The sequence below is a fragment of the Esox lucius genome, chromosome 21 (assembly GCF_011004845.1).
Source record: "Esox lucius isolate fEsoLuc1 chromosome 21, fEsoLuc1.pri, whole genome shotgun sequence".
Taxonomy (NCBI): Eukaryota; Metazoa; Chordata; class Actinopteri; order Esociformes; family Esocidae; genus Esox; species Esox lucius.
Genome location: NC_047589.1, coordinates 5,590,885 through 5,614,801, shown reverse-complemented (window position 1 = coordinate 5,614,801; position 23,917 = coordinate 5,590,885). Strand labels below are relative to the sequence as shown.

At 43.1% G+C, this 23,917-nt stretch overlaps 1 gene segment (V, D, J or C); it reads right to left on the bottom strand.

The window, feature by feature from the left end:
- LOC105008451 overlaps positions 1 to 23,917 on the bottom strand; it is a 966,635-nt gene that overhangs the window by 716,420 nt on the left and 226,298 nt on the right. Inside the window, 1 exon segment of the V gene segment in view lies at positions 17,148 to 17,157. Coding sequence covers positions 17,148 to 17,157 — 10 coding nt within the window.

Sequence of the window (23,917 nt, the reverse complement as noted above, 5' to 3'; positions counted from 1 at the left end):
TTGAAGAAATAGATTGGAGGATAGCAGCTATCCCTCCCCACAAAGCAAACAATCCCAACGGTGATACATGGGACCGTATATGGTCTGTCCTTCGCACACAACTTGGCCATGGCAGATTGTGTAGCTATGGTTGAGGGATTAGTCCCTCCAGGTTATGTTGCCCAAGTACAAAACATTGCGATGAATGTCAATAACCCTCAGGACGTAGTTGAGTATCAGCAGTGTTATACAGATTGGTTCTGGCAATATGAACTTCTCTACTCTGTCAACACTGTTCCAAAGTCCAACTGAATAATTTTACACGTATGGAAATCATAGAATTGTGTGTTCCCACCGTGATTATACAGAGTTAATGGGGGTTCCCGAGGACTTGGATAATGATGTAATTTTACATAATGTGCAATGAAATATGAAAGACGAAATGAGGGACAACTACACGAACACATTGCCACAAAATGATACCTGGTCTGATTTTCTGAACTGGGGCAATAGCGCAGACAATATATGCAGGATCCGCAGCATAGAGCTGGCATGAATCTCAAAAATGTCAAACCTGTGGCTGCTATTACTGGTACTTCTGACCTTATAACTTCTGGTACTCCAATTTCCTATGCCATATTTGCCAACAAATTGGCCATTGGGTGAATAGATGTCCCCAAAGGAAGACACTGGGTAGGGGTAATCTGAAGAGTCAAATTGATCTTGCTCAGCTCCAGAAACAATTGACTGAGATAACAAAGGTTGAAAACCCCTTGGGGAACCCCATGTCAGGCCTCTATCGGTGCAGAATTCCTGAATCTCTGTCCCTATCTGTTTGCTTAGGAGGCCAGGAAGACACTTGCGGCAGAATTCCTGAAACGGGTTCTATTGCAATATTTGTGTTTGGATTTTTATTTAATAAAGGTCCTGATTCAGAGCTTTGTAATGGGGTGTATAATACAATACTGTTTGATGAAGTTATGGGAAAGATACTGCTATAAAAGTTGTTATGCTCTTAGTTCTGAGAAAAGAGGATTGAAAGATTCACATTTGCCAGACAGCTTATCTTTGTTCACACCCTTTCAGTGTGGCTCACACCCTATTAAGCCTTAAACTCACCCAACTATTTACACACACTGGCCTTGTGCTAAACTGGTCTGGTTGGTCTCTAATAAACACATACTATATCAAACCAAATAATAAAATAACGTCACACACATTTCTATCCAGAATGGGAATCGCTAGAATCATACGGTTTTCTTTAGCTAATTCTAACAAAGTGATCTGTACATAGTTTGTGTTCCTATGGCGATCACAGCCTGTGTGAGGAAAAAGTAGAGTTACAACAAAACTGGCCACCATTACGCGCGTCATCAAATGGAGAATCCAACTCTTACTTTGTAGGTTTAAAGTCCTTGTTGCCCAATAACAAACGGCGCTTCTAAGTCATAACGCCTGGAAACATGGTAGGAATGATGGAAAGGCTTGTGGGTCATCTTGGAGATGACCAACGTTGTTTTTGTTTCGTTTATGCAAGATAGTTCTTTGTTTTCAACCCAAAATGTTATTGAACATATACAGTGGGGAGAACAACTATTTGATACACATTACAGGTTTTCCTACTTACAAAGCATGTAGAGGTCTGTCATTTTTACCAAAGGTACACTTCCACTGTGAGAGATGGAATCTAAAACAAAAATCTAAAAAATCACATTGTCTCATCTCATCTTCATCTGCTTATCCGGTATCTGGTCGCGGGGGCAGCAGCTCCAGCAGGGGACCTGTTGTGGAAATTTCTTAATACAGTGTATTTTGACTGATTAAAGGACTAAGTCCCTCTGTTTACATAGATAGATGAATGTGAGGGTTCTGGCATTTGCTTAGGGGGCATCATTGACTGGTGTCAGCTGATGAAAGGGTTACTCTTTATCTCCTTATCTGTTTGAACTCACCAGGGCATCTATTGTCTGTCCAGATACTGTAAGAACTCTTTAAGTTGAAGAAGGTATTTATGGCGGGAAGGAGAGCTGTCCTTGGTGTGAACCTTTGGGTAAACGCTACAGTAAACATTCTGGCAGGAGGGATAAGGTGGGGGAAGATAGCATTTGACGTGTGTTATAGAACAAAGGGAATGTGTCCTGATTGATCTGGAATGTCCAGGATCTGTCACACCCCTCTCCTGTCTTTAAATACTGTCGATTGCCTGTTTTCATTTAGAAACTATCCACCGTTACTTTGTAACCTGTATACTTTCTCCTTGCAAGTTTCATTAAAACCGTTTATTGCGCAATTGATTTCTCCTGTCTTACCTACCATTTTCGTACAACTATTTGGATTTTAGAAATTGCCATCACAATTTGGGGGCACGTCCGGGGTCCTAATCCTGATCGGTTCGAGTCTTTTTCCACAGCAGGTTTACCGTGCACGGCCTGAGAACAATCTCTGGACTCTATTATCCTCCTAATAGGCTATCCTGTGAGGAGTTGAGAGAGAGTACCTGACTGGAGCTGAGACTCGTGCCGGATCAGTACAGGTTTCCTGCGGATATTGTATTTGGAGGTAAGAACGCAATTCGGTTTAAAAACTTAAAGTTGGACTTTATAGTTTAAAATCTGCAGTAAAAGGTTGGACCTTTTATAATATCTCATTTGTGGGCTGACGAGCTTGACTTCGCTTTCTGGTCGGTTGAGATAAACTAGATTTACTGGGTAAATCGGGAACATGGGAAAGTGCGGCAGTAAACCATTGAACGTCCCTCATAGTTACGTTGGCCCGGCTGAGGTAATGAAGGATAAGTATGGTGTTTGGACATGTGAACAATTGTACCTCTGGGAGTTTTTGGGTTTTCCAAAGAATGGCAGCTTTAGCCAAAGACAGTTGCATGGGTTGAAAGAGAAGTTGGAGGAATACGAGCAGGGGAAAATTAAGAAAATACAGAAGGGGAGACGGAAAGTAGATTGGAAAGCTTATGGTATGTGGAAAGAAGAGACTGATAAAAGATTTAGGCAGAGTAGTGTAGGGACTATTGATCAATGTGTTCTGGCTCCTCTTACTAAGGTTGATGTGGATCTGGATTGCCCTCCGTCTGGCCGCCCTCCTTCATATTCTGCTGCCTCACCACGAAGGTCCACAGCAGATCCTGAACCACAAGCAGAAAAGTCGCCGGAAATGTCGCGAGATAGTCCCACTCCTGTTCGGGAGACTTATCCTGCACTCGCGGCCGACTTTTGTGCGACATCCCCAATTGCCTGGAGAACCAGGAGCGTCACGTCGTCTGGGAAGCCTGAAGGCCATTTCCCGATGGTAGAAGTTGCTAATCCATCCGTGGGAGGTGACGTACAGGGGCCCCCTACTATTTTCGTCTACCGGCCATGGTCGCCTGCCGACCTTAAAGACGTGGCCGCCTCACTACCCAACCCGGAATTGGAAGGAGGAGAAGAATTCAATCGTGTTTTTCTCCAGATGCTTGAACAATATAGACCAAATATAGTTGAAATCGAAATGGTCATGATGAAAGCCTTACAGCTCAGATGGGGAAGGGTGAAAGGAGACTGGCCCGTGCAGAATGGCCCGTATAATTGGGGTGCTGGTTCTCAATACAGGATAACCATCATGGCGCTGTGTGGACGGATAGGTGCCTTTTTCCCGAGACGGATGAACTGGGAGAAAATTTCTGTCTGCAAACAGAAGCTGGGGGAAAGAGTCACAGACTATCGTAATAGACTTGAGAAAGAATTTGAAATTCACAGCGGGATGGGCAAAAAACCAGACGGGGCTAATGATTCTCCCTGGGAACAACAGTGTAAGATAAGACTGGTGGCTGGGTTGCTCCCAGATTTGCGGAAACATGTCAAAGAGCACTGCGTGGCCTTGGACGAGGGCCGCATGGAAATCGTTTGGCCGTATATCAAGCACGCCGAAAGAGTCTACGAGGACCAAGAAGATAAGAAAAAAGACGACAGGGAGAAACGCGAAGCGAAACTACAGATGGCCCAAATAGGTTTCTACAAAGGCTATGACCAGAGAGGCCGAGGACGTTGTAGAGCTAGAGGTCGGGCACCGATTCGAGGCGGAGGACGAGGTTATGTTAACCGCTCAAATTCGGACAATGCCTGCCTCCGTTGTGGTTCCCTTGAACATTGGGTTCGCGATTGTCCTGAAAAAGACCCAAGAGAGGATGGACGAATGAATAGGGACAATTTTAATTCCGGTGGATTTACGGTGAACAACCCAAGAGCGCATAGGACTGGAAATTACCAGGGTGAGGGGTATTGACGGTCAGGCGGGGCGGTCCAGAGCACATCAGCCGGTAAGATCGACCCATTACATGACCCCGCACATATTGATGTTATGCAGACACTTAATGTACAAGCCTTTAGCGAGAAAGTAGAGTATCAGGTTAAACCCACGATGTTTCTTACAATTAATGGTAAACAGATAGAATTTTTGGTTGACTCCGGAGCGGGATATTCTGTCCTTAGAGCCCAGGAATGGGACCCGCTTCCAAAATTAAGTGGTAGAACTATAATTACAGTAGGGGCTAGTGGGGGACAGACCACTGAGTGATTTACAACCCCTCTGTCGGTTGTAGACGACGAGGGTAAGCATTATCCAAAACATTCATTTCTGTTTTCCAATTGTTGTCCAGTTAATTTGTTAGCTAGGGATTTGATGACACAGTTAGGGATCACACTAGAATGTTCAGACAAAGGCATGCGAATTAAACATACTGTTTTGCAAGCAGTTCAAAATAGTGTTCAGTCTGTTGATTATTGTTATTCATGGGATTTAGAAAGAACAGGGCATAGAGCGGTTTCACATGAGTTGGTAAATAAGGCGATGAATAGAGTAGACACTGGTTTGGCTTTGTTTATGGATGTGAGTGACTTGCGTTGCTCGGCGAAGGTTTCAGAAAGTCAGGATGTTGGTTTTGAGAAGGTGTGGTTTGATAATGGTAAAAGTGATTTTTTGGCAGGTGAATATGTATACTGGTCTTTGGGGGGGTTTTGTGCCTGGTCTGTGCGGAATGCGAGAGAGGTGTCTCGCTTTTTTGATATGGAGGGTTCAGACCCCCATGTTCCCCTTGCTAAACCTGTGTTTGGCACATGGGATAGCCTGGGTCCTTGGGTGAAGGGGTGCAATACAGTAGTGGACTGGGTCCCTTGTCACATGGTTGGAGTGGAATTTTCCGCGGCAGCCCAGGCCTATAGAGAGAGGTTTGGGTGCACCGTTTTGGGTAAACGGGAAGTACATCTTATGCCGCATGAGGACTGGGTCCGCCAGGTCTGTGCAGTCCAGGTGGCTGCTACAGATCCTAGGTTAGTGGAAGTTCCACCCTCCTTGTGGGCACAGCATAAATATGATGTTGGGTTAATTAACAATGCACAACCTCTTGTAGTTACACCTAGAGGACCCCATAGACCATGCCAGGCTCAATATCCACTGAAAGCGGAGGCTATTGAAGGGATAGCTCCCATGTTTAAAGCATTGTTAGAAAAAGGCATAATTGTTTCATGTCCAAGCAGCCCCTGTCGCACTCCTATTTTTCCAGTTAAGAAAGCCAAGGTTGCTGGACAACCTGTGGCGTGGCGATTTGTACAAGATCTTAAAAAAGTTAATGAGGCAGTTTATGCGCGCGCACCGATTGTACCTGATCTATATACGATTATGACTCAGGTTCCGAGCAATAGTAATTTTTTCTCAGTGGTCGACCTAGCTAACGCTTTTTTTAGCATTCCTGTGCACAAGGAATCGCAATTTTGGTTCGCATTTGAATTTTCAGGCCAATTATACACGTGGACGAGATTACCTCAAGGTTATTGTGAATCTCCTGCCGTGTTTGCGGCCGCGCTAAAAGATAACTTGGAGGGGTTCCAATTTAAACATGGTAGTACCCTTATCCAATACGTTGATGATCTTCTTGTCTGTTCCCCAGATAAAGATACGTGTGAAAAAGACACTGTGCTGTTGTTACAGTACTTGGCCTTGCAAGGTCATAAAGCCAGTTTGAATAAATTGCAGTTTGTCCAGAAGGAGGTTATTTTTCTGGGCCATAAACTTACACCGGAGGGTAAATGTCTCAGTACAGATAGAATAGAAGCAATTGTTGGTATCCCAAAACCTCTTACTAAAACTCAACTTCTGTCCTTTCTGGGCATGACAGGTTTCTGTAGGCAATGGGTTCCTGAATATGCCCGTTTGGTACAGCCCTTGCAGGATATGGCCTATGGCCAGAAGCTTGCTTCACATGATAGGGTTGTGTGGACTCCTGAGGGGGATGCTTCCTTTACTTCTCTGAAACAGGCCCTAACTACCTCTCCTACTTTAGGGCTCCCCGATCCTAAAAAGAAGTTTATCCAAGCAGTGTGTGAAAAGGATGGTTATATGTCCTCTGTCTTAATGCAGAAACATGGGGATAAGCTGAGGCCAATTGCATACTTTTCTTCTAAATTGGATGCTGTGGCACAAGGCCTTCCCTATTGTCTGAAGGCTGTGGCAGCGGCGGCTGATGCTGTTCTGCGTTCACGACCTCTGGTGTGTTATCAGCCGCTTGAGCTACGGGTTCCTCATTCTGTTGCCTCTATTTTGTTGGAACACAAGACTAGTCATCTGTCTGGGGCTAGGTTTCTACATTACCATAACATTTTGCTGTCATTGCCCCATCTCACTGTTGTAAGGAGTCCTGTTTTAAATCCAGCCTCTTTCCTCCCTACGGAGGTGGATGGCGAGCCGCATGACTGCCTTGCTGCTATTAACCAACAGTGTACCCCTCGTGATGACTTGTCTGATGTACCTCTGCCGAATTGTGATCTTGTTTTTTATGTTGATGGGTCTGCCAGTAAATCTCCTATTTCCACTGTTAATCATGTTGGTTATGCCATTGTCACGGATCATGATGTGATTGAGGGTCACAGACTGCCACGTCACCTCTCCGCTCAAGCAGCGGAGCTGTTTGCTCTCACTCGAGCTTGCATCCTGGCTGAGAGTCTAAGTGTTACCATTTACACGGACAGTAGATATGCCTTTGGTGTTGTACATGATTTCGGTACGTTGTGGAAAATGCGGGGGTTTATTACGTCTACTGGTACTCAGATCCAACATGGGCAACTTATTCGTAACCTGTTAGAAGCTGTCCTGTTACCTAGGGAAGTGGCGATATGTAAATGTGAGGCCCATACTACTGGCAGAGATGTTGTTTCCCTTGGGAATCGCAGAGCAGATGCGGCTGCCAAAGCTGCTGCCCAGGCCCCTCCTCATTCTGCTCTGCAGATGACCCATCTGACCCCCACGGTTTCCCTCTCTGATCTTGTTGAAGCGCAATCTCAGGCTTCACCTAAGGAGAGAACCGCCTGGAGAAAGGCGGGGGCGTCTTATGTAAATACGGTTTGGATTGGTCCTAACGGTAACCCCTGTTTGCCTAAATGTCTTTTCCACTTCTATGCGGTGCTCTCACATGGCAGAGATCACGCTTCAAAAGGGGGGATGGTGAATATTGTAAATAAGTATTGGTACACACAGGGCTTTACGAATTATGCTCAACATTTTTGTTCAAAATGCCTAGTGTGTTTGAGGTTTAATATAGGGCGGGGACAAGCAGTTCCCCAGTCCAGCCATCCTCCCCCTGATGGCCCATTTGACCATGTGATGATGGATTTCATTGAGTTAAACCCCTGCGAGGGTAAGAAATACTGTGTTGTGTTTGTTGATATGTTTTCCAAATGGGTTGAGGCTTTCCCGGCTGGGAAAATGCTAAAGAATTATTGACTGAAATAATACCCAGATGGGGCATTCCTAAGAAACTTTCAAGTGACAATGGATCACACTTTGTGAACGAAGCCATTCAGAAGATGTCTGAGTATCTAGGAGTTGATCTGAAGACCCACTGTGCCTACCACCCGCAGAGTGGGGGGGCAGTGGAGAGAGAAAATGGGACTATTAAAATGAAACTCTCAAAGTTGGGTGAGGAGACGGGGTTGAACTGGGTTAAAGCACTCCCCCTTGTGCTTACATACATGAGAGGAAGGCCCAGGGTGAAAACAGGCCTCTCCCCTCATGAGGTCATCACTGGAAGACCAATGAACACAGGCTTAGGCGCCCCTACTCACACAGACCTCACCTCAGAACATGTGAATGATACAATGTTAACATGCTGCACTAATCTGTCAAAGGTTCTGAACAACATCCACAGGAGTGTGAAAGCTGCTCTACCAACTCCCATTGACGGCCCGCTGCACGACATCGAGCCTGGGGATTGGGTAGTCATCAAGGACTGCAAGAGAAAGCGCTGGAGCAAGCCACGCTGGTTGGGTCCATACCAGGTTCAACTGGTCACCCAGTCTGCGGTCAAAGTTGCTGAACGAGGTACCTGGATCCACTCCACACACTGTAGGAAGGCTCCAGCATTAGAAGATACGGCGAAAGAATAGGTAAACTGAAGTTACCTAAGGGCGGCGTGAGTTGTGGTGCTAGTAACCAACAACTCCAACACATCCTGCAACCATGGAGCCAGAGAGACAAGGACCATGGAACCCCTTCAGGAGATTCGGAGGAATGAGATGCACCATCGGGTGCTTGCTGATTTTGAGTATTATCATCGTCATACCGATAGTGTGGATTCCCAAACCACATTGTGATGATCATGGACAGATTGTAAATATGACACCTAATGAAACAAGGAAAGAGACATTTGTACACCATGAGAAGAGGCCCGAACCCCAGATACAGACAGGGTCTGATTTTGAACAGACTTTATTAATCTCTTGTGACATGATGAGCTGCCCCCCGGATGGGGATTGCTATGTACTGACAAGCCCAGTGTTGAAGGATGATGAGTGGTATTGGACTCACCTGAATACAGGGCGGAACACTATGTTCCCCTCACACCATTTTCCCAACGATGTGAATAGGTGGAGATGTTATGATGATGATTATTGTGCTGTTAACATTTCCAAACCTCTAGGAGTAATCCAGGATTACTGGTGTTTCAGTGCCATCGAGGGTACCACCCCTTGCAGATCACCTGACTTCCCTAAAGGTAGACCCGCTATGATATGTCCCTTAACAGTTGCACGTACTATTGTAGTTCCTACTCCTGCACCACGTCGTTCTGAACCAGGTAGAGTAAGGAGAGCACTGTTAGAGCCAGACAACATAGCCCTTAGGATAATGGTTGACTATGCAAAACACAAGAACATGACCAATTGTTGGATTTGCCAACACATACCAACATCTTCACGTTCTCCTATGTTAACCCCTATCCCATTTTCAGTAGCAGACTGGCAGAAATATGGTTGGGCGGATGTGGCGGCCCAAATGATACCATCAGATAAGGACTGTTATACCCCATCTGCCATTCCTGACCAGCCGAGTGGGGCTAATTTAGATTTGGTCTATATGGTGATAGCAGAATTTAACAATCACCGTCGTCCTATGGGGGTAAACATTTCCAAATTATTTAAGTTAACCTACACTGAGCGAATAGGAAAAGGTGGCTTAATTGTAAGGATACAAATGACCCTGGTGCAGACAGACTGTCGCACTAAGGAGGATAGAATCAGAACAGGTAGGACCTGTACTCCCTTACCCTCAGGTTTCTCTGTTCGTATTGATGCAGTGGTTAACTCTATCCCATGGGAAACATACGTGAACATAGATTCGATGACCATCAATTTGTATGACTGTTCTACTCCCTTGATATCCGAGAAGCTCAGGTTTCGTGATTGTGCCCAGACTTGGCCATCAATACCTGTTTATGAATTGCATAATGTCTCGCTCTGTATTGCAGATGCTCCAGGAGCCACACAGAGTTTGGGACAAAGTGATTGTCCCACCACGACTCAAGCCAACTTCACGGCTCTAGGAGCTTTGCCGGAGCAGGTCTATATAGTCTGTGGTGGGAATGCATACAGTTGCATTCCTAGGGACACAGGTGGAGTATGTTACATGGCGTACTTGGTCCCTTTGATCAGGCGGGCTGACCATGGGGAAATGGGAGCTTTACATCTATCCCAAGCTCGCCGTAAGCGAACACTTACTAGAACTCAACGTATATTCAGTGTGTTGATCCCAGGATATGGCACATACACCTCACAGGCAGAGATAATGGCCCTGTCCAAAGTGTTGGAGAAACACATGAATTTGACCAGTGATACCATTGCAGCAATAGGCATGGAGTTAAGTGAAACCCGCTCAGTTGCTTTGCAGAATAGGATGGCATTAGATTTGATTTTGGCTTCTCAGGGCAGTGTCTGTAAGGTGGTGGGATCCGAGTGTTGTACATACATTTCAGACGCATCACAAAAGGTAAATGATTTGGTACAGGAGACTAAGGAAGGTGTAGAAATACTTCATACAGTTCATGGATGGGACCCATTCTCAGGGTTGACTTCTATGATTGGTCCCTGGGGGATGACAATATATAAGTTATTGACTACTGCCTTAGCCGCTATTGCCCTATTGGCTGTTTGTGGTATATTCTTGTCTTGTTTAATCAAACTATGTGTTTCTAAATTTGCCACACAGGTATTGGTCCAGGAACGTGTAAATGGGGAGTTAGACATTTCGGAGGTGTTTCCGTTCCCAAACTACTGGGATGATGATATCATAAAAAATCATGTTGTGTAAGATTGTGTTTGAAGATTAATGAGTTGATGATTTATGTCTTAGGAATAAAATTGGTTAAAAGTTGCATGTGACAACTACATGATCTTTCATGATATAGGGCGGATTGTTGTGGAAATTTCTTAATACAGTGTATTTTGACTGATTAAAGGACTAAGTCCCTCTGTTTAGATAGATAGATGAATGTGAGGGTTCTGGCATTTGCTTAGGGGGCATCATTGACTGGTGTCAGCTGATGAAAGGGTTACTCTTTATCTCCTTATCTGTTTGAACTCACCAGGGCATCTATTGTCTGTCCAGATACTGTAAGAACTCTTTAAGTTGAAGAAGGTATTTATGGCGGGAAGGAGAGCTGTCCTTGGTGTGAACCTTTGGGTAAACGCTACAGTAAACATTCTGGCAGGAGGGATAAGGTGGGGGAAGATAGCATTTGACGTGTGTTATAGAACAAAGGGAATGTGTCCTGATTGATCTGGAATGTCCAGGATCTGTCACACCCCTCTCCTGTCTTTAAATACTGTCGATTGCCTGTTTTCATTTAGAAACTATCCACCGTTACTTTGTAACCTGTATACTTTCTCCTTGCAAGTTTCATTAAAACCGTTTATTGCGCAATTGATTTCTCCTGTCTTACCTACCATTTTCGTACAACTATTTGGATTTTAGAAATTGCCATCACAGACCCCAAACTTCCCTTTCCCGAGCCACATTTGCCAGCTCTGACTGGGGGATCCCGATGCGTTCCCAGGCCAGTGTCGAAATATAATCTCTCCACCTAGTCCTGGGCCTACCCCGAGGTCTCCACCCAGCTGGACGTGCCTGGAACACCTCCCTAGGGAGACGTCCTGGGGGCATCCTTACCAGATGCCGGAACCACCTCAACTGGCTCCTTTCGACGCAAAGGAGCAGCGGCTCTACTCAGAGTTCCTCACGGATGGCTGAACAACACCACGGCAGGACTCAGTACAGCATGGCTGCGACTAGAAGAATGTTATGGCTCCGCAGAAATAATAGTGAAAACTCTCTTTGAGAAGCTGTAAATGTTTCCCAAGATCAGCAATAAAGACCCCCTAAAACATAAAGAACTTACCTGGGCTACTTACCTGGGCTTTCGTACCTTGACTTATTTCAATGTTGAATCTCATAGTGGAAAAACTACCATACGTGCTGCAAGAGAAATGGTGGTCAAAGGGTAGTGAATACAAGCTTCAGAACCAGCTTCATTTCCCACCATTCTCTATCTTTGTTAATTTTGTATGCAGAGGCCTATGTACGCAACGACCCCAGCTTTACCCTCAGTTCGCCTGGTGCCACAACTGCGAAAATGGAGTATAAAACTGTGGAGTATGTTCACCCCAAAATTCTTGTTTCCTCTCACAAAACAGAGATCACGCCCACATTGTCCATCACTGCAGAGACCTAGAACAGCAAGATAAATGTTGAAAAACGGTGTCCTATCCACAAAAAGCCCCACCCACTCAAACAATGCAGAGGCTTTAGAGCCAAGTCTTTGGTGGAGCACAAGGCATTTTTTAAAGAAAATAGGTCATTCTTCAGGTGCTGTTATTCAAGCAACCACCTAACGAAAGACTGCAAGCTAGCTATTAAGTTCACAGAATGTGACAGCAGTGGACACATCGCGGCTCTCCATCTAGGCCCATCTCCATGGACAGTTGAACACCCCTACATGGAGCATGGCGGGGAGGACAGAAGAGAGTCATCACCAGCTGTTAACTCCAAGTGCAAGGATGTTTGCGGAGAAGGCAACAGCTCCCGTTTGTGCAAGAAAATCTGCCTCATCAAAGTGCACCAAAAGGGCAACCTAATGAATCAGTCAAGGTCTATGCAAAACTCGATGACCAAAGTAACCGGTCACTTCCCAGGTCAGAGTTTTTCAACATTTTTGACATTGAGGGAACCGTCTCATCATACACTTTGCGCACATGTGCTGGAAGAAGGGCTATTGATTTTGTACCCCAGCCGTTAGATGGAAGTTGTGGTGTTATTCTTTCCACACTTATTGAATGCAACCACATCCTAGATGATCGGTCGGAAATTCCCACGCCAGACACTGTTAATCACCACCTCCATCTTAAGCCGATTGCTCACCTTATCCTGCAGCTTGACCCAGATGTCCAGATTCTACTTCTGCTCAGCCGGGACATTCTTCAAGTGCACAAGGTGAGAGAACAACGTAATGGGTCTCACAGGTCTCTTTACGCTTGTTTGTTTGGGCGCAGCACACAGGCCCACAGCTGTCAATACTTACCGCACTCATATTCTGGAAAATGGCCACCCATCTCACTTTAGCCCATGTCAGAACCGCCTTTATCTGAAAGAGAAGCTCTCATCATCGGTACATTCCCACCAAAAACACCTCAACCCATACAAATGCCGGCTTTAAATTCAGGAATGTCCTCTTTGGGTAGCACTATATTTGAAAAGATGAAGACAACATGGTTGCTCCATCTATTCAGGACAGGTTGTTTATTCAGCTAATAAACAACGAGATGTTCATCGATGACGCAAACAGTTGGGTGCCCCCTCTTCCCTAACGCACACCCAGACCACGTCTCCCTAACAACAGGGCAAGTTGTGAGTCATTTTGAGTCTCTCTGCCACACACTGGAAAAAAAGACAGAAATTAAAGACTTGTGTGTCTTTTATGCGGAGAATCTTTGACCAAGATCACCTCGAGCTGGCTCCACCATTGAGAGAGTGCGAGGAGTGTTGGTACCTACTCTCATTCAGAGTGTATCACCCACACAAGCCAGGCCAAATAAGGGTCATATTCGATTCTAGCGCTCGCCATCTCGGCATGTCACTCAAAGACCTGCTTCTGACAGGACTTGATCTTAACAATAGCTTGGTTGGAGTCTTAATACGCTTTCGTCAAGAGCAAGTGGCAGTCACAGCGGACATTGAACAGATGTTTCACAGCTTCATTGTCAAGGAAGATCACAGGAACTTCCTTTGTTTCCTGTGGTTCAGAGTCAATGACACTACCAAAGATGTGGTTGAATACAGAATGAAAGTCCATGTATTCGGTAACAGCCCATCACATGCGGTTGTGATCTACGGCTATGTGGATGATGGACTAACGTCGCTGCCTTCGGCCACAGAAGCTATTCATCTGCTCAAGGCAGCCCACGATATGCTTGCAACAACGAACCTGAGGCTCCTCAAAATCGCATAAATAAACTACTGTCATGTGAGCATTCCCATCCAGAGATTTTGCAAAAGATTTGAAAGGCATTGACATAGATGTTGACTTCCTCCCTGTCCAGCGTAGTCTTGGTTTGGCTTGGGACCTCGAGAAAGACACCTTCACATTTCGTGTGCCCAATTGTGAGAATCCATTCCCGCGTAGAGGAGTATTTGCAACTGTGAACAGCTTGTTCGACCCCCTAGGCTTAACAGCACCAATTACTATCCAAGGGAAACTCCTACTGAAAGAACTCACACACGGGTCAGTCGATTGGGATGCTCCACTTCCATCTGAGAGAGAGTCTGAGTGGAACACCTGGAAAAACATGTTGCAGAACCTTGCATAGTTTCAAATTCCTCGTGCCTACACAGCAACTTCCTTCTCTAATGCCCGACGTAGATAAATTCACATATTTTCTGATGCCTAGTTAGCACCTCTGTCAACTCACACCATTTCCAGACTGGAGTTGGGTGCCGCAGTCCTGGTGGTAGACGTTGCAGAGCTGATCATAAGTGAACTGGATGTCAAACTTGACACGCTCGAGTTTTATACTAACATCAAAGTTGTGTTTGGGTACATCTATAATGAAACTAGGAGGTTTTATGTTTACATCAGCAATCGGGTGCAGCGCATAAGGAACTTATCTCACCCTCAACAGTGACATTATGTTCCCACCAACCAGAACCCAGCAGAAGTTGCTAATAGGCCAGTGACTGCCGCTCAACTCTCAGACACTATTTGGTTCTCAGGACCTCCTTTCCTCCTGCACCCAGTTGAACCAGACACACAAGAAAACTCCCCTGACCTCATCGATCCCAATTTTGACATAGAGGTGAGAGCCCTTGTCCCCACATGTAGTGGCTTGAACAACAATCTTGGTTCTCATCACTTCGAAAGATTTTCTACATGGAAGTGTCTCATCAAAGCAATATCGACGCTCATCCACATTGCGCAGTGTTTCAGGGATTCTACAGTCAAGCATAAAGGAAGGTGTGGTGGGTGGCACCACTCAAAGCCTTCAGGTGAGGTCTCATCACAAGCAAGAGGTCATCATTCAGTGCATACAAGAAGAAGTATACAAAAGTGAGATTGCCTGCCTTAAAAAAGGAAAAGAAGTTCCCAAGAACAGTTCTTTGAAGAAGCTCAGTCCTGTACTGGATGATAAGGCACGGCTGCGGGTAGGTGGTAGGCTTCAGCACGCCGAACACGACCTGTCACAGAAACACCCTGTTGTTATTCCTGGCCACAGTCATGTTGCCAATCTGCTCACAAGACACTACCACGACAGGGTTCAGCATCAAGGACGTGTCTTCACTGAAGGTGCTCTTCGGTCTAATGGGATATAGCCAAAAGGTGTGTCACCAGCATTCTACATCAATGCATCACCTGCAAAAAGCATTGTGGGAAGGTAGCAGAACAGAAGATGGCAGATCTTCCCCCCGATTGACTTAGTATGGAACCACCGTTTACAAATGTAGGTGTAGATGTTTTTGGCCCTTGTAACATTTCTACTCGCCGCACTCGGGGAGGAACCACAATGGGCAGTGCTTTTCACGTGTCTCAGTGTGCGTGCCGTGCACTTTGAACTGATTGAGACCTTGGACACTTCCAGCTTTATCAGTGCCCTCCGGTGCTTCTTTGCTGATCCGTTCTGACTGCGGCACACATTTCAAAGGAGCATGTAAAGAGCTGCAGATGATATTGCAAGACACCAATGAACCCAGCCTCCAGCACTATATTAGTGGAGAAGGGTGCACCCTAACCCACCTCATTTTTCTCATATGGGGGGTGTGGGAAAGAATGATTGGTATCTCGAGAAGGATCCTAGATGTCATGCTCTCACAAATCAACCCTTCATGTCTCACTCATAAAGTGCTCTCTATCCTCATGGCGGAGGTTACGGCTATTATCCTGACCGACGCCGATTCACCGTTCCTTCTGACTCCTAACACAGTTCTGACACAAAGGATCTTTCTCCTTTTGGGAGAAGTGGAGGCTGGAGTTTCTTTTTACACTTCAAAGCCGCAGTAAAAGGCAGGATAGTCGACTGAACGTCAAAATGGGGGACGTAGTTCTTCTGAAAGATGATCAGGTGAAAAGGAACCAGTGGCCTATGGTACTTGTCACTGATGCCACTCCAGACCGCGACGGACTAGTCAGAAAGCTTGAACTTAAAGTCATGAGAGGTGGGACTGTAAAAGCCTTCCTGAGACCTATTACAGAGATAGTTGTACTTATGTCTCCGTAAACAGGTTTTTTGTTTGTCATTTACATCTGTCTTTCAGACCGTAAGTAATTGCCAGTGGTATTATGTTCAATACCAAGCGGGGAGTGTTATGATAAGCAATGCAAGCAAATGCTCTTTAACACCATATAGTGGTTATTTGTATAATGGATTGGCTAAAGTCAATGAGTTCTAATTCTAGTAAATTTGTCATTGGTTAATTTGGTCGCAAGGCAAGGTCAAGTGTCATCCTGTCTTAATCATCTCCATTTTACTTAGCTCCATCCTTTATCCAAGAAAGCATATTTCTGCTCTCTTTTGCCATCCACCTTTGTTGTTCCTTGGAGAAGCTATGCTTGTAAGTAATGTTGCATGTTATCTTCGCTAAAAATCAATCTGGGTGTATATATATTTTTTGTTATATTTGTTTTTACATTTCTGTAGTTTGGAAGGAAAATAGCTGACCTCATGATTATTTGACAATAGTGATAATTCAACCTATCTAGCTCAACTGATGGTTAGGAACAGTTAGGAAACAACTCATTTAAAATATGTCCAAAAACAACAGCCAGAATGTTTTCCTAATATAAAAAAAACTATAAAAACAGAAAAAAAAAGATCTGTGTTCTGGGTGAAAATCACCAGTAAAACATTGGTTACCAATAAAACATTATTGGTTATGCTGGACATCTGTTATGGACATTTTGACCTAAGGTGCATTTGAGAAATGTCTGTCTTTCCATTGACTGGTATGTACATCTTTACTTTTATTGTGACACACATGTCTGTATAATATCAGAGGATTATTAGGTATTTGGGCCATGTCCTCCTGCCTAGACAAAGAAGGGTGTCAGTCTTTTGTTCCTCAGGAATGTGGTCCTTGGGGGGGAAGTAAGATCAGTTGGACCCTTAGGTAAACACAACAGTAAACATTATGGCAGGAAGGATAAGGTGGGGGGACAGCCCGCCCTTTGGGTAAAACCTATGTGAGTATCGGGTATCGCACACCTGTCAGAACCAGTTGGGTTCCCTCACGTATAGACTCTTGGGAATTAGAATAGATATTCTCTCACATGCAACAAAATTTTGAGAGGACTGCCCCCACCCCGACCTCAGACATGTACACCTCCACAGTGAAGGGCGTAAGGGGGTCTTGATGTATCAGGAGGGGTGCCGTTGTGACCCAGTTCTTAAGATGGAGGAACATTTAGATTCTGAAAATAGAATGAACACAGTCACATGAAAGACATTTAAAATCATGTGTTCACTAGTTATGAGTAAAAACAATAATGTTACTATATAAATGACTTTCTGTAGAAGTAACTACTTGAAAGCAGAAAGCCAGATTACAATGGCTGTAATAGTCATCGTTGTTGTGGGTTCAGTTGTCATGAAGGACAGATCTCAGTCATGAAGTGTTCAACTCACAGGGTTATAAAAACTATAAGAGCCTCTTGGTAGATGCGTTATGCATATTATTGTGTCTAATCAATTTCAGTTCAGGATCCCATTATTAGAATGTCTTTGACATTTTATAACTTCAAACAGGTCATATTATTTTACGGTCAGTAATATATTTTAAATTGTATGACTCACAATAAGATTTGTATTCTGTTGATCAAATATAACTGGTCACCCAAGACTGGCCTCTGTTATAAGTTCCTCAATTGAATCAGCTACTTCTCTAAATGTATGTTGGTATGATTCTTCTGATAGTGTTGTCAGTCCTCTGTGACTTTACCTAAACTGTTATATCAGAGACCAACATCTTTAATAAAGGAATATACAACATGGATAACAATTATCATGGCTGTTCTCTTTATGGACCATATGGAGGAATACAAACACGGAATCTAATAATGGACTGTACCTACAGGATAGAGGAATACCAGATAAACAGTAGAAGGAACAAATATAAATATCTGGATTAAAATATATATTTCCTTTATAGAAACAGTCCATATGAAGTGTCTTTTCTATCTGGGAAGGTATTAAAATATATTTGTACTAAATGTGATTCTACATGAGTGATGTTCACTGTTACAGCTGTATCATCACAGAGAGGTTTTTGTATGAACAGTAATAGGGATTGTATCACTGTGGTGGACTTTTGGTAGCGGCACCAGACTTGATGTTGGAAGTAAGTAAACAAGACAATTAACTTATTTATTTACCTTTTGATATTTGTTCCATGTTTTGGTCTTATTTTGTTTATTTGACCAGGATATTGAGGATTTAAAAATGTTTCATTGATCTAGAATATTTACCATTGCTTATTATAATGAGGCACATTTAAATATGAATGTTATTCGATCTACTTAATTTGATCAAAATGTACGTGCATTGTTTAAAAAGTACGGAATAAGCTTACATATTTTATTAATTGTATGAATAAATATACTGTACAGATATGGATATGTTTTAAAAGATAGGTTTTTGTTCAGGTTATTTTGTTAATAATATAGTCAATTTCATTTTTTGAAACTCAGTCTAAAGACAATCAGCTTGTCTAATGAGCAGGAGGTTTTTGTATGAGCAGTAATAGGGATTGTATCACTGTGGTACACTTTTGGTAGCGGCACCAGACTTGATGTTGGAAGTAAGTAACAAGGTCTTTATATTTGTTCATGATTAAAAGGTTTTAGGTTTCTCACTTTGTGTGAGAAAATATGTTCACATTTTAGAATTGGATAACTTTTTTTTCTATTTAGCTTTGAATTTAGCATTTCTATTAAATAATAATAAATACAATGTTTGAAAACGATAAATTGTTAGTTTCTTTGGGTCTGATTAGTATTATTGAAGCCTTAAAAACATAATGTGTCGGTTATTGAAGTTTATAGTTGTTTTGTGAACGGGACTCAATAGTTAAGGAGTAAAATAAATAATTGTATACTTGCATGTTTCATAAATCTGCTTTGTATAGTAATCATTTCATGACATATGCTCTTAGCTTTCATAAATTATAATCTTGAATTAATGTGTATTGCTTTAATAAATACTGCTCCGAAAAAAATTAAGAGACCACTGCACCTTTTTCTTTCCTTTCCAAAAAAGTTTAAAAGGAAAGTTTTGAGTGAGGAACAGAAGTGTTCAATTTGTCTCTTAATTTTAACCCTTCTATTCCTCACTCAAAAACTTCCTTTTAGACTTTTTTGGAAAAGAAAGAAAAAGGTGCAGTGGTCTCCTAATTTTTTTATATGTATTTTAGCCGTTAGTGAAGTTGATGTGTTCTTTTTCCCCCCAGGTAACACTGCTCCCACCCTGACCATCCTGCCCCCCTCTAGTGAGGAGCTGTCCAGTACAACAACAGCCACACTGATGTGTCTGGCCAACAAGGGCTTCCCCTCAGACTGGACCTTGAGTTGGAAAGTGGACGGGAACAACAAGAATCAGAAGTCCAGTTCCGGGGTCCTGGAGAAGAATGGTCTATACAGCTGGAGCAGCACCCTGACTCTCACTGCCCAGGAGTGGAACAAGGTGGGAGAGGTGACCTGTGAAGCCCAGAAGAGCTCCCAGACTCCAGTCATCAAGACCCTGAGGAGGGATGACTGTTCTGGTTAGGACCTGTCTGTCACATTACCCTGTGAAGAGAGGCAGCTGGTTCTTTTGCTTTTACTCTGTTTTGACATCAGATGTTTTGTCTTATTGATCATTTTCATCTAGACTAACAGTGAGCTTTGCATGGGTTAATGTGTCCGTCCTCTCTGTAGATGGACATTTGATAGATATGATATGGTCTGCTTGTACTGTTATAACACACATTTGCTTTTATGCGTTGATGAAAATAAAGATTTCCCTTTGTAGGAAATATAAGTTGTTGTCTTTCATTAAATTCAAGTATATTTTATTTGCAAATATTGAATGAGAATTAAATAATAATAAAGCCAGATGTGGTTTATTTGAAAAGTTAAATGTCATAGCTTATTATTCATGTTCTTATTGGGAACCTCATTGTCATCAATAAATTGTTCATACTAACACATTATATATAAAATGGTCACAATTTATGCATTGATGAATAGATGAAAATAAAGATTTCCCTTAGTAGAAGATGTATGTTATTTCATTGAATTGAAATGTACTTTATCTCCAAATATTGAATGACAAATAAATAATAATAAATCCAAGTTCATATGTCTTAGCTTATTGTTTATGTCCTTACCTGGAAGATACAAACATTTTCACAGCAGATGTCTGGCCACATGTTGACATGTACTCTTTGCATTAATCTATTTCTGAATGTTTTTGATATTCTTGAATAAAGGACATGACTGAATAGACTTATAGTAGAACAATAAGAACAATTAATCACTACCTTGGTCTCTCAAAAGTGTGATAATCACACCTGCATTTAGCTATATGTATTTTATAACTCATATCACAACTTAAAGATAGTGACAGTTTTCTCTCCGTCCAACCTCCTGGGAACAGGGTGAACATCTAGTGACAGTGCTGCTCTATTCTGGGACCAGCAGAACCACCCAACCCTGTCTATGTAAATCTTAGTTTCACTCCCACAGCCACTAGTCCAACAGTTGAGAATGTTCAGCTTCTGAAATCCCCTCAATGGGTCCAGATGTGAGGGACTGATTTTAACCTCTGTGGTGGATTTAGGGATGGAGACATACCAGATACGCCACTAAGTAATACATTACAGATAACATGTGTCCTTCATATTAAACAGTGTATATACTGTACATGTATGTTGTGTTCAGACCAACATAATGTCACATCCTGGCATAGCAGGCTTGTCGTGCCAGTGAGATCCAAAGCCCTCTCTCCCTCGTTTGGATCACAGACACCTGTTCTGTTGTTAATCACCCTCACCTGTTTCCATAATCATTGTTCCTATGTAAGTTCCTCCATTCCCAGTGTGTCATGTTTCCTTTGGTTATAGTTCAAATTATTTTATTAAATGTCCCTGTTCTCTATGCGCTTGTGTCCTGCCTCATCAACTGTGACTAGTAAACTGTTCATGACAGTTCATTAAATGCTAGATGATGACCTTCACTCATGTAGGCTGATAATGTGTGTTTCAATACTTTCATTAACTTTGTAGATACACTTTCAGAACATGACAAATGTATCACGTCACAACCATGATGATGATGACAACAACATAGGACCCTGCATCGCACTGATGGTTTGTATATGAAGCTAAACAGAGTCGGTCCTGGTTGGTCCCTGGATGGAAGATGAGATGTTGCTGAAAGGAGAGTTAAAGGACCAGTAAGGGGCAGTCTTCTATCTACTATGAAGATCAAAACACAAAAGCACTGAAGAAGATATTGGCTTGTATGGGCGCTTACTTTTTCATGGAGAGTAAAATGGTGTCTTGGCTCTAAAGATTTTGCAGCATTTATCCTAAGAGTAGGGGTGTAAATCCTGGTGCCATGGCTATATGTCCAATCTGGCCCTCTTATGACCACATCATCCCCAGCTAGCAACTTACTGTTAAATATTTAATTGATTAAAATAACTAACAATTACAATATTTGTATATAATGACTACAATGATGATAATGATGATGGAGAAAATATGATCTCCCAGGCCCACTCCCACTGAATCTAGATGGGGTCCCAGAATGGAGTGTGTTTCCTGGGAGGATCATGAGTTTGGGGTTTTGTCCTGGTTTCTGTTGGTACCAGGTTAGACACTGATGGCCCCATGACTGTCCATTGGTACAATTACCATCCACATTACTGCTGGTTCTACATTTCAGAGAGACTGTCTGTCCTGGGAGAACAGCTTCAATTGCAGGAGTCTGAGTCACAGTGACCTGACCTCTGGATTCTGAAACATAAAATAATACACACACATTAAAAAAATGAACTACAGTAACAATATATCCCATATATACATAATAACTCTTAACATTATTCCTTTGTGTAGATTAAATTACTTTTCAACAATACATTCAAAAAATTGTACCCATGAATTAGAGAGCAAGTGTCCAGATGAAGATGGTTATAATAGTCATGGTTGTTGTGTGTTCAGTTGTCATGAAGGACAGCTCTCTGTCATGAAGTGTTAACATTCCGTACAAAGGTATTTTGTTGGATAAACTGTTCTTATTGGAGGACAATGGACTGTGTAATGGTTGGCTATGATCACTGACAGCCTCATATGTGTCCAGGCATAAAAGACTGTGTTAACTTCATAATTATTGAACATGTAAGAACAATGGAAGATCAACATCTTGGACGCATGCTGAATAAAGATAGTTCCCCTCTTACAACCGGTTTCATTTATTTTGTTTATGGATCAAAAATGGACAGAATCTAACACTGGGTGTGAATATGAGTACGAATGAAATTATATCCATCCATCCATCTTCTTCCGCTTATCTGGGGCCAAGTCGCGGGGGCAGCAGTCTAAGCAGAGATGCTGTGATGGCAATTTTATCGATCAGAACTCTTTAAGAAGGAAGTACAGTGACGAAATATTCTTGGCACAAATTAACAGTTTATTTATTATTTGCAAATAAGAGAGACGCGTCCAACGCTTACATACATAATCATCCGAGGAGTCTCTAACTCCATACATGAACAATCCGTATTTATTACATAGAAAAAGGGGTGTGGTAAGATGCTGCCATCTGTCTTGTCAAAAGAGTTTACCCAAAGGGCGGGCTGTCCCCCCACCTTATCCTTCTCAACTCCTGAGGAGACACAATGTCTGGATAGTCAACAGAGACACTAAAGGGTTATACAGATTTACAAGTACCCCTCTAATCCACCTGTGCCGGTCAAGGATGTCTCCTATTCAAACACCAGACCCCTCTCGGCATCTTTAACTAGTAACTCATTCATACATGTATAGGACGACAAAGAATACATCCTTCTTCTAGGCAGGAGGACATGGCCCAAATACCTGATAATCCTCTGATATTATACAGACATGTGTGTCACAATCAAAGTACAGATTTACATACCAGCCAATAGAAAGACAGATGTTTCTCAAATGCACCTTAGTTAAAAATTTCCATAACAATGCCCAGACTTCGCTCTCCCTAGACACTTCCTCCAGCTCTTTCGGGGGACACCGAGGCGTTCCCAGGCCAGCCGGGAGACATAGTCCCTCCAGCGTGTCCTAGGTCTTCCCCGGGGTCTCCTCCCGGTGGGACGGGCCCGGAACACCTTCCCGGGAAGGCGTTCTGAAGGCATCCGGAACAGATGCCCAAGCCACCTCAGCTGACCCCTCTCGATGTGGAGGAGCAGCGGCTCTACTCTGAGCTCCAACCGGGTGACCGAGCTTCTCACCCTATCTCTAAGGGATCGCCCAGCCACCCTGCGGAGAAAGCTCATTTCGGCCGCCTGTATCCGGGATCTTGTCCTTTCGGTCATGACCCAAAGCTCATGACCATAGGTGAGAGTAGGAACGTAGACTGACCGGTAAGTCTTTCTTCACCACGACAGACCGATACATCGACCGCATTATTGCAGAAGCTGCACCGTTCCATCCTTCCCTCACTCCTGAACAAGACCCCTAGATACTTAAACTCCTCCACTTGAGGCAAGAACTCTCCACCAACCTGAAGTGGGTAAGCCACCCTTTTCCGACTGAGGACCATGGCCTCGGATTATGTTCTGTTCATTTAAAAAATAGTCATGGGCTCCATAATAACATGACACATTTGAATATGAATGTTATTTAGTGTGTTTATTTTGACTGGAATGTACTTTTATTTTAATGATAGTAAGAACTTCTTATGTCTAAAACTTTGTATTTGTTGTATGAACACACATACTGGACTGAGTTGGACACACAACAATTAAAATAACAACAATTTATTGTGAATTAATGAGATTAGAAAGGCATTGGATCTCACTGACATGGCATGACAATTAAACATTTCATCACAGACTCACAAGTGTGATCA